The 12,567-nt window shown below is 50.8% G+C and overlaps 1 protein-coding gene across 2 annotated transcripts in view; it reads left to right on the forward strand.

Moving 5' to 3' along the window:
* Positions 1-5,102: 5,102 nt before the first annotated feature.
* The window catches only part of LOC144799931 (chloride channel protein ClC-Kb-like), a 238,100-nt gene continuing 230,635 nt past the window's right edge, over positions 5,103-12,567 (forward strand). For both annotated transcript variants that reach the window (XM_078671560.1, XM_078671561.1), the window contains exon 1: positions 5,103-5,398. In XM_078671560.1, coding sequence (XP_078527686.1) covers positions 5,206-5,398 — 193 coding nt within the window. In that variant the 5' untranslated portion in view covers positions 5,103-5,205. The remainder of the gene's footprint in view (positions 5,399-12,567) is intronic.

Below are 12,567 nucleotides of genomic sequence, written 5' to 3' on the forward strand. Positions count from 1 at the left end.
GTGTTAGGCCTGGGTGGGCTGATGAATAGAGCCTTGTGTTAGGCTTTGGTGGACTGAGGGATAATGCCTGGTGTTAGGCCTGGGTGGACTGATGGATAGAGCCTTGTGTTAGGCCTGGGTGGGCTGAGGGATATGGCCTTGTGTTAGGCTTGGATGGGCTGAGGAATAGAGCCTTGTGTTAGATCTGGACGGACTGAGGGATATGGCCTTGTGTTAGGCCTGGGTGGGCTGATGGATAGAGCCTTGTGTTAGGCTTAGGTGGACTGAGGGATAGGGCCTTGTGTTAGGCCTGGGTGGGCTGGTGGATAGAGCCTTGTGTTAGACCTGGGTGGGCTGAGGGATATGGCTTTGTGTTAGTCTTGGGTGGGCTGATGGATAGAGCCTTGTGTTAGGCCTGGGTGGGCTGATGGATAGAGCCTTGTGTTAGGCCTGGGTGGGCTGAGGGATATGGCCTTGTGTTAGGCTTGGGTGGGCTGATGGATAGAGCCTTGTGTTAGACCTGGATGGACTGAGGGATATGGCCTTGTGTTAGGCCTGGATGGGCTGATGGATAGAGCCTTGTGTTAGACCTGGATGGACTGAGGGGTATGGCCTTGTGTTAGGCCTGGATGGGCTGAGGGACAGAACCTTGTGTTAGGCCTGGGTGGGCTGATGAATAGAGCCTTGTGTTAGGCTTTGGTGGACTGAGGGATAGGGCCTGGTGTTAGGCCTGGGTGGACTGATGGATAGAGCCTTGTGTTAGGCTTAGGTGGACTGAGGGATAGGGCCTTGGGTTAGGCCTGGGTGGGCTGATGGATAGAGCCTTGTGTTATTCCTGGATGGGCTGATGGATATGGCTGTGTGTTAGTCTTGGGTGGGCTGATGGATAGAGCCTTGTGTTAGGCCTGGGTGGGCTGAGGGATATGGCTGTGTGTTAGTCTTGGGTGGGCTGATGGATAGAGCCTTGTGTTAGGCCTGGGTGGGCTGAGGGATATGGCTGTGTGTTAGTCTTGGGTGGGCTGATGGATAGAGCCTTGTGTTAGGCCTGGGTGGGCTGAGGGATATGGCTGTGTGTTAGTCTTGGGTGGGCTGATGGATAGAGCCTTGTGTTAGGCCTGGATGGGCTGAGGGATAGGGCCTTGTGTTAGGCCTGGATGGGCTGAGGGATAGGGCCTTGTGTTAGGCCTGGATGGGCTGAGAGAGAGAGCCTTCTGTTAGGTCTGGGCGATGGGCTGAGGGATAGGGCCTTGTGTTAGTCCTTGGATAGGCAGAGAGAAGGGTCTTGAGAGCTGAGGGATAGGGCCTTGTGTTGGACATTAGGCTGAGTATAGAGCCTGGTGTTAGTCCTTGGATGGGCAGAGGGGTAAGGTCTTGAGGGCTGAGGGATATGGCCTTGTGTTAGGCCTGGGTGGGCTGTGGGACAGTGCCTTGTGTTAGACCTGGATGTGCTGAGGGATCAGGCCTTGTGTTAGACCTTGGATTGGCTGAGGTACAGTGCCTCGCGTTAGGCTTGGGTGGGCTGAGGGACAGGGCCTTGTGTTAGGCCTGGGTGGGCTGATGGATAGAGCCTTGTGTTAGGCCTGGGTGGGCTGAGGGATATGGCTTTGTGTTAGTCTTGGGTGGGCTGATGGATAGAGCCTTGTGTTAGGCCTGTGTGGGCTGATGGATAGAGCCTTGTGTTAGGCCTGGGTGGGCTGAGGGATATGGCCTTGTGTTAGGCTTGGGTGGGCTGATGGATAGAGCCTTGTGTTAGACCTGGATGGACTGAGGGATATGGCCTTGTGTTAGACCTGGGTGGGCTGAGGGATATGGCCTTGTGTTAGACCTGGATGTGCTGAAGGACAGTGCCTTGTGTTAGACCTGGATGGACTGAGGGATATGGCCTTGTGTTAGGCCTGGATGGGCTGATGGATAGAGCCTTGTGTTAGACCTGGGTGGGCTGAGGGACAGTGCCTTGCGTTAGACCTGTATGTTCTGAGGGGTCAGGCCTTGTGTTAGACCTGGATGTGCTGAAGGACAGTGCATTGTGTTAGACCTGGATGTGCTGAAGGACAGTGCCTTGTGTTAGACCTGGATGTGCTGAAGGACAGTGCATTGTGTTAGGCCTGGGTGAGCAGAGGAATCGGGGCTTGTGTTAGACCTGGGTGGGCTGAGGGATAGAGCCTTGTGTTAGACCTGGGTGGGATGAGGGACAGTGCCTTGTGTTAGGCCTGGGTGGGCTGAGGGACAGTGCATTGTGTTAGGCCTGGGTGGGCTGAGGGACAGTGCCTTGTGTTAAACCTGGGTGGGCTGAGGGACAATGCCTTTTGTTAGGCCTGGGTGGGCTGAGGGACAGTGCGATGTGTTAGGCATGGGTGGGCTGAGGGACAGTGCATTGTGTTAGGCCTGGGTGGGCTGAGGGACAGTGTGATGTGTTAGACCTGTGAGGGCCGGCTGAGGGACAGTGCCTTTTGTTAGACCTAGATAAGCAGAGGAATCGGGCCTTGCGTTAGGCCTGGGTGGGCTGAGGGACAGTGCCTTGTGTTAGGCCTGGGTGGGCTGAGGGACAGTGCCTTGTGTTAGACCTGGGTGGGCTGAGGGACAGTGCCTTTTTTTAGGCCGTGGTGGGCTGAGGGACAGTGCGATGTGTTAGGCATGGGGGGGCTGAGGGACAGTGCATTGTGTTAGGCCTGGGTGGGCTGAGGGACAGTGCCTTGTGTTAGGCCTGGGTGGGCTGAGGGACAGTGCCTTTTGTTAGGCCTGGGTGGGCTGAGGGACAGTGTATTGTGTTAGGCCTGGGTGGGCAGAGTGACAGTGCATTGTGTTAGACCTGGGTGGGCTGAGGGACAGTGCATTGTGTTAGGCCTGGGTGGGCTGAGGGACAGTGCATTGTGTTAGGCCTGGGTGGGCTGAGGGACAGTGCCTTGTGTTAGGCCTGGGTGGGCTGAGGGACAGTGCCTTTTGTTAGGCCTGGGTGGGCTGAGGGACAGTGTATTGTGTTAGGCCTGGGTGGGCAGAGTGACAGTGCATTGTGTTAGACCTGGGTGGGCTGAGGGACAGTGCATTGTGTTAGGCCTGGGTGGGCTGAGGGACAGTGCCTTGTGTTAGGCCTGGGTGGGCTGAGGGACAGTGCCTTTTGTTAGGCCTGGGTGGGCTGAGGGACAGTGTATTGTGTTAGGCCTGGGTGGGCAGAGTGACAGTGCATTGTGTTAGACCTGGGTGGGCTGAGGGACAGTGCCTTGTGTTAGGCCTGGGTGGGCTGAGGGACAGTGCCTTTTGTTAGGCCTGGGTGGGCTGAGGGACAGTGTATTGTGTTAGGCCTGGGTGGGCAGAGTGACAGTGCATTGTGTTAGACCTGGGTGGGCTGAGGGACAGTGCATTGTGTTAGGCCTGGGTGGGCTGAGGGACAGTGCCTTGTGTTAGGCCTGGGTGGGCTGAGGGACAGTGCCTTTTGTTAGGCCTGGGTGGGCTGAGGGACAGTGTATTGTGTTAGGCCTGGGTGGGCAGAGTGACAGTGCATTGTGTTAGACCTGGGTGGGCTGAGGGACAGTGCATTGTGTTAGGCCTGGGTGGGCTGAGGGACAGTGCATTGTGTTAGGCCTGGGTGAGCAGAGTATCAGCAGACCGATAGCTTTCCAAAGCATGTTCATGTCCTCTGATACCCCTCTCAAAAAATCAGTTCCACCTCTGCAACCAGGGCAGGTGACAGAATAACAGAAAACACAAGAGCTACTGTAGGTATTATGACAGTGGTGTGTGTGTTTTTATTTCCCTCGCCTCAGTCGATGCTTGCTCGAGTACAGAGATGCTCAGTCCGGTGTGCCGCTGCTCAGCTCGTGCCCTTCTTTTCTAATGAGGGGGGCTCCTCTCAAAATGGAGGGCTCGACAAAAGGTCTGTAGGACCCCACAGAGGCACGACCACAATGAGTCTAGCTCTCTCATTTATAACAATTCATGAGGAAAACGATTTCTGCGCTTCGGGTTTGTGGAAGCTCAGGGGGACCCTAATCATTAAAATTCCATCACAGTTGACTAATACCTTTTGTGTGCCGCTTCTCCGAAGCAAAACTAAAACCAAGCGGGCTAGCTCCGGCCTTTGTGACATTGTGGTGACATGTTTATCGCCGCATGGGTCTGTGGCCTGTGTCAGGACAGAGGTCCAAGATATGTAAAGTGGCTTTCTTTGACTCCCTCAGGTGTGTGGTGTCAGGTTGTGTGAAGTAGGGTGTGTAAAATGCCCTGTTTAGAAAGCGTTGTGGTTTTCATCGACCGGGAGATGGACAGAATGCAGAGCAGCCCGTTTAAAGCTCTGGAAACGTTTCCCCCTTTGAAGCTGTCCTGGAGCCGCCCACTCGCGTATGAGTTCCTTCATCTTATCCCTTGCCGCCCCCCCCCATTCCCGTATCTTTTCCTCTTTCTCTCCTCCTTATCTCTCCCTTTCTCTTGCTCCTGCCCCCTCCCCTTTCTCTCTCCTCCTTCCTTTCTTCTTGGCCCCCTCTCCTCCCTCCTCGCACCTGCTCGGGACAGGTAGTGTTGTTGCACTGATAACACTATGTCACAAAGCTTGTTCTGTAAACACCTCGCTGCAACAAAGCTGTGCCTCGAAATGCAATCATGAGCCTGTTCCTGGGAAGGGGTGGACCGGACGGATCCAGCCGCCCCCGGGGGTGGGTATAAACAGGGCACAGCAGGCCTCTGGCAGGTGAACGCGCCACGGAGGGGTATCGCACTGCACACATGCTCTGGGGTGTGGGCAGAGCAGGCATCCAGAAGGTGGAAAGGTCAGAGCTAGCCTTCCCAGCACACCAGCCTCAGCGCTGCCAACTGGGCAGAGCTGCCCCCTGGGCGCAGAAGGGACCGGCCCGCTCCTGCCTGTCCACCGTCCCCAGCGCTGCACCCCTGGGCAGAGCTGCCCCCTGGAAAGTGAAGAGACCGGCCCCTCCAGCCTGTCCACCGTCCCCAGCGCTGCACACCTGGGTACAGCACCCCTCCGACAGCGAGTCAGAGGTGGCCTTCCCAGCACACCAGCCTCAGCGCTGCCACCCGGGCACAGCAGCCCTCTGACATCCCCAGCGGTGCCCCTGGAAGGTGAGGGGTCAGCGTCTGGGACAGTCTGCAGACATCATTCCCGGCGCGGCCCCTTAAAAGGTGAAAGGGTCAGAGGCTGTCTTAGTCTGTAGATAGCGCTGCACGCCTCCGCGGCGCTGCACAGCCTCCGCGGCGCTGCACGCCCTCCCCGGCGCTGCCATGGGACTCTTCAGGCGCGATAAGAAGGAGTCCAAGGAGCAGGAGATGGCCCCGGCGGAGCCCATGACCAGGGACCGGCGCCTGGAGAGCAAGGCCGAGAGCGAGATGACGGAGGGGGACTTCAGCTACTACGGCAAGGAGCGAGAGGGCCTGGGCCGCAGAGTGGGCCGGAGGCTGCTGGGCGTCCTGAAACGTGAGTACCCGACCCGGGCTGGTCATTGCCACCTTCCAGTGGCTCTAAGCGGCCGTGGGTACACGTGTCTCCATATGAGAGCCTTGCATCCCGGGCCCTGGCACAGCACGTGCATCCTGCCAGCGTGCGCGCGCATGAGCCACTAGTTTACGCATCATGTGTGCCCAGAGTGGCTTACAATGTATTCACCTTCATACACTATCCTCGACAGTATCTTAAAGTGTCTCCGGTTCGACTCATTCAGTTTGGGAGTTGACGTTTGGGAGGACGGTAATGGGTCATACTTACACCACAACACGACAGGGGTCCATCCGCCCACCCATCCTCCTCTGCGGCTCCCCCCACCACCACCCAGGATGGTCTCACCCAGTTCCCGTCGCACCGCCCTTTCCAGCAGCGCCTTTAAAGCACAAGACGCGCCTCGTGTATGAACTGCGCCTCGTAAACGAACTGAAGTGATAACTTCGGGACCAGGCGCACTGTCAGAGCTCAGCTGCTCTCTAGCATACACACCTAATATCATACACACATATATACATACATGTAGTACACTAATATGAGTAAATACATGCAAACACACACATATATACATACATACATGCGCTATACTCGTATCAGTTCATAAATACAAACATGCTCATGCCGTGTACTAATAGCAATACTTACATGCAAACATACATCGGTGAGGTATACTAACCTATGCATTCAAACGTACATACATAGAGTGTACTAGTATCAACACACTGACACACTTAGGGTCCAGTACGTCACTGTGGCACCCCCACACCGCCGAGACTACTTGTCGCCTGCCTGCCAGGTTACAACTTCACGTGGTCTGGTGGGCGGGCGACCGTCCCAGGGCGGAGCCTCATTCAAAGGCAACAGTGCCATTTAAAAAGGCACCGCAGTGGGAACGCCTCATACGGTTCCTGCACAGCATGGACTCCAAACTCCATGCCACGCATTAACTGTTGTGCATGCAAAAAGGGGGGCACGTGTTATGCCCCCTTGTGTGCATACACAAACATAGGAGGCACAGGGGGCACTGGGGTCCTCTTTGTTCCCTCTCCTCCAAAGTTTACATGGAGTAAGAACCTCCATGTAAACCCTGGAGGAGACGAAACTCGTAAAATGTGTGGTTGGACCGCAGTGATCCTGCCAACCATATTGCGGCCTCCTGACCGCCACGCCACCTCAAGGGAACAGTGGTTTTCTTGCGGCATTGGTGGTCCCATGGTGGTCCGACTGCCCAACTCATAATGGGGCAGTCGATCCGGCCACCAATGCAGTGGTGGCTGGATCGCTACCACCGCACCCCCTCGAGTCTGGCAGTCTTTGGAGCGCCAGACTTGTAATTAGTGATAAAGGTTAGTGGTTACAGTTAGGAAGTAAAATAAAAAAATCTTACAAATTCACCTAAAAAAGCAAACGTCACAGGGATGTTATAGTTAGGAAATAGAGTTTTAAAAAAACCTTAGAAATTCACTCAAAAACAGGTTACAGGGATGCTATATTGAGGAAATAGAATTTAAAAAACTTAGAAATTCACCACAAAAACAAAGATTACAGGGACGTTATAGTTAGGCTCAGATTTCACTCATAAAAACCAGCGAAATTCAGCAGTTATAGTTACCTGAGCTAACTATAAGTTATGCCCCCGTATTACACTGCTTATGACATCACATATTACAACACTCATCACATGGTCAGTGACATCGCTGATGACATCACTGATGACATCTCAAATACAGTGATGACATCACTGATGAAATCTCAAATGACATCACTGATAACATCATCCACAGAACCACTCACACACTCATTGAACCTCTTATATTCCCACTCACACACCAACACAACCACTCACATAACCATTCACAGACCCACACAAATACTTACACAACTGCTCACTAATCAATAGAGCCACTCACACAGCCACTCCTTCACTCACTCATAAAGGCTCATCATGTAACCAGTCACTCACCCATACAGCCACTCACACAGCCACACACCCATACAGCTACTGACACACCCAGTTATTAACCTATACAGCCACTTACACACCTGGCCAACCACCATACAGTCTTTCAGACACCCACTCACTCACCCATACAGCTACTCACACCCACACAAACATACAATACATACCCATTCACACATCTATACAACTACTCACACAGTCATTCACTCACCCATCCAACCAATCCCAAAGACACTCACTCTTCCATACAGCCACTCACACATCAACTCATTTAACCAAACACTCACTAAAACAGCCACTCATTCATTGATACAGCCACTTACACACCTGGCCAACCACCATACAGTCTTTCAGACACCCACTCACTCACCCATACAGCTACTCACACCCACACAAACATACAATACATACCCATTCACACATCTATACAACTACTCACACAGTCATTCACTCACCCATGCAACCAATCCCAAAGACACTCACTCTTCCATACAGCCACTCACACATCAACTCATTTAACCAAACACTCACTAAAACAGCCACTCATTCATTGATACAGCCACTTACACACCTGGCCAACCACCATACAGTCTTTCAGACACCCACTCACTCACCCATACAGCTACTCACACCCACACAAACATACAATACATACCCATTCACACATCTATACAACTACTCACACAGTCATTCACTCACCCATGCAACCAATCCCAAAGACACTCACTCTTCCATACAGCCACTCACACATCAACTCATTTAACCAAACACTCACTAAAACAGCCACTCATTCATTGATACAGCCACTTACACACCTGGCCAACCACCATACAGTCTTTCAGACACCCACTCACTCACCCATACAGCTACTCACACCCACACAAACATACAATACATACCCATTCACACATCTATACAACTACTCACACAGTCATTCACTCACCCATGCAACCAATCCCAAAGACACTCACTCTTCCATACAGCCACTCACACATCAACTCATTTAACCAAACACTCACTAAAACAGCCACTCATTCATTGATACAGCCACTTACACACCTGGCCAACCACCATACAGTCTTTCAGACACCCACTCACTCACCCATACAGCTACTCACACCCACACAAACATACAATACATACCCATTCACACATCTATACAACTACTCACACAGTCATTCACTCACCCATGCAACCAATCCCAAAGACACTCACTCTTCCATACAGCCACTCACACATCAACTCATTTAACCAAACACTCACTAAAACAGCCACTCATTCATTGATACAGCCACTTACACACCTGGCCAACCACCATACAGTCTTTCAGACACCCACTCACTCACCCATACAGCTACTCACACCCACACAAACATACAATACATACCCATTCACACATCTATACAACTACTCACACAGTCATTCACTCACCCATGCAACCAATCCCAAAGACACTCACTCTTCCATACAGCCACTCACACATCAACTCATTTAACCAAACACTCACTAAAACAGCCACTCATTCATTGATACAGCCACTTACACACCTGGCCAACCACCATACAGTCTTTCAGATACCCACTCACTCACCCATACAGTCATTGATACACCCACTCACCCACCCATACAGCCACTCACACACCCACACCCACTCACACACCTCTACAGCCACTCAGACACCCATTCAGACATGGATGCACACAGTCATACAGCGACTCACATGAACTATATTAAAAAAGGAATTACTCATTAGTAGTACACAAAGCATACTAATTTAACTTTTGTGGTACCTCTGTATATACGTTTAACACACAAAAACATTTAGAAAACACTCACAATCACTGGACGATAGCATCAGTGATGTTATCAGTGATTTATTTGAGATGTCAACCATGAGACCATGTCATGAGTGATGTAATATGTGAGGCCATAGACAGTGCATTGCAGGGGCATATGTTGTAGTTATCTCAGGTAAATACATTCTGAAATTCACTGGTTTTGTATGAGTGAAACCTGAGCCATACACACACTCAGCTGTCCATACAGCCCCTCACAGAGGCACTCACTAACCCATACAGCAACTGACTCACCCACTCCCTCATCCATGCAGGCAGTCGCATACCTCCTCACCCACCCACACAGATATTCATATGCCCATACAGGTACTCGGACAACCAATCAATCTCCCATGCAGCCACTCACGTACCCACTCACCACCCAATACAGCCACTTAGACACCAACTGACAGACTGATACAGACATTCAGACAACCTAGTCACTCACCCATACATTTACTGAGACACTTAATCACTAAGTTATATAGTCAGTCATCCACCCACTAAATCATCCATACAGGCACTTATACACCTACTGGTTCATCAATACACCTTGGTATATATATTTAACACTCATAAACCTTTTAAAAACACTCAGAGACACTGGATGATGTCATGAGTGATGTCATTCGAGATGTCATGAGTGATGTACTATGAATATGTGAGGTCATAAGCAGTGCATTGCGGGGGCGTAAGGTATAGTAAGCTCAGTTAACTAGAACTGCTAAATTTCTCTGGTTTTGTACGAGTGAAACCTGAGCCTAACTATAACGTCTCTGTAACCTTCATTTTTTGTGTGAATATATATATATATATATATATATATATATATATATATATATATATATATATATATATATATATAGATAGATAGATATAGATATAATATATATATATCAATCTATCTATATATCTATATAAATATATGTATGTATATATATATATATATTTTTGGGGGGGCGACACAAATTCAGTAAATTGTGCTCTCAGAGACCACACCAAGGTTTTGGAAAAGTTGATTTATTCCTTTATAAATCAGAGGTGACATAATAGCCCGCAGAGGACAGAAGGAAGAAGGCAGGGGTAAACACATGGGCAAAGGAGGGCAGAGGGAGGAGGCAGGAGCAGCAAGTTGATCAAGGATGGCAGATAGCAGGGGCAGTGGCAGCACAACGGATCATAGAGGGCAGGGGGAGGGTCAAGTTCAGCCAGCTGACTAGCAAGGGCAGGTGGCAGGGGCAATGGCAGAACAACAGGCTATTGTGGGTGGAAGGGAGGGGGAAAGGACGCTCACATAGACAGCGGAGTGAGGGGAAAGGGGGTCAGGAGAGGCAAGCTGACCATGCAGGGCAGACAGGTGTGACAGTGAAAGCATAACAGACGGTGGAGGGCAGGAGGAGGGGAGTAGGGACACACACACCTGCAATGGAGGGTAGAGGGAGGGGGAAATTGGCAGCTAGTGGAACAGAGAGAGCAGGTGGCAGGGGCAGTGGCAGCACAATGGATTGAGGAGGGCAGAATGGAGGGTCAGGGGCAAGCGGATGTATGACATCACAACGCATGCTTTTACTCCGCATGCCATTACAACGCAGTTTTTACAACGCAAGTCGTTACAACGACTTGCGTTGGGGGGGCGCTGGATAGTGGAATAGTTTAATTTTCTATTCCAACTCCAGTCCCCGTGGATAGTAGGGAAGGTGTTGGATAGAAAATTAAACTATTCCCTATCCTACAGCGCCCTCCAACGCAAGTCGTTGTAACGACTTGCGTTGTAATAGCTGCGTCGTAATGGTAGTGCGGAGTAAAAGTTGCGTTGTAAAGGATGTTCCCCGAGGCAAGCACTCAGACAACGTTAGGGCCAGTAGTTGCAAGACAGACCGCAGAGGGCAGGAGGCAGGGTAAGGTGCATGCACATGGACATTATGGATAATGATATTTTTTTACTGCATGTATGTATGTTTTGATATAAGCATACTACATCTATATATGCACTCCACATTCCACTTGGAGACACCGGTGGACAGAGATTACCTGCGTGCTCACCCCTAGACTTCATCCCCCAACTAGTTGTGCACCAGGAGGCCCCTTTGCAGAGTGGTTGAGAAAGGGGGAAGAGCCTAATTCGAGGTCTGAGCAATCCTGCTGTAGGGAACTTTCTTGTGGCAACAATAGGGGTTTTGGCCCATAATGACCTTCAGCAGCCAAGGGGACTTCACCCCCCCCCAACCAGTGGTGCACCAGGAGTCTCCTGTGCAGAGTGTGGACAAAGGGGGCAAGGCATCTGAGGAGGTCTTGGGAATCCCACTGTGGGGGACTTACTTGTGGCAACAATAAAGGCAACATTGGGGGTCGTCGGCCCCCAACGACCCTTAGCAGCCAAGTGGACTTTATCACCCAAACAGCAGTGCGTCATAATGCCTCTTCGCAGAGTGGTTGAGAAAGGGGGCTGGACCTCCAGCGAGGTATGAGCAATCCCACTGTGGGGGACTGACTTGTGGAAGCTCTTTAGCCCTGGAGAAGTGGTGGTCCCCGGGGCTCAGGGGGTCCACGCGGCCCCTTAATTAATCTTTCTATAGCACCGGGGAGATGGTGGTCCCCGGGGCTCAATAAGCATCAGGAGGGTGGCCAGGTGCACCCCCCTCCTTTTAAAAAAAAATATCCCCAAGACCTGGCCCACCCAGAGGCTGTATTCAAAATAAGCACTGGACCCCGTCTCTATTCAAAGCAAGTGTGGAAGCCAGTGCTTGTTTTTTTTTTAATATTTAGCCGTAGATTTGCTGCTCTATTGCATTTTTACTGGAACATTTTTTTGAAAAAGTGCTTTTTGGCCCTGTCAGGATCCCGCTGGGACCCCATGACCAGAGCTAAGGGGTCAGGGTATTCCTACCCTGCCCCCTGCCCCCTTTATTTTTTTAAACATTTTTGTGGGACTCGTCTGAAGGCACATACCAAGATGGCTGCCAACACTTCCTGGTTGTAGTGTTGGCAGCCAATCAGATCTCAGCATGAGATTGGGAGGGTTCACAAAGCCTTTGCATCCCTATATATACAAATTTGGATTTTTATTAATATCTCAAACATGACTGAATAGTTTTACATAAATTCATAAAAAGCTAGCTTTCTGCACCAGAAGCTACCTTTCTGCCAGATTTGGTGTGATTCTGTCCAGCTGTTTGGGTTGTGGTCGTATCTAAAATCCCTATGGAAAATTGCTTGGGGAAAACACATTTTGGAACCTCTCTTTTTCTCTGCCCCTACTTGACAAATCACCCCAAAACTTTCAAAACATGAGCTGACCGACTGTAACTAGTTTCGAAAATTTTGTGAAGATTCGTCAAACGGTGCCAAAGTTA

The sequence above is a fragment of the Lissotriton helveticus genome, chromosome 12, assembly GCF_964261635.1.
Source record: "Lissotriton helveticus chromosome 12, aLisHel1.1, whole genome shotgun sequence".
Classification (NCBI taxonomy): Eukaryota; Metazoa; Chordata; class Amphibia; order Caudata; family Salamandridae; genus Lissotriton; species Lissotriton helveticus.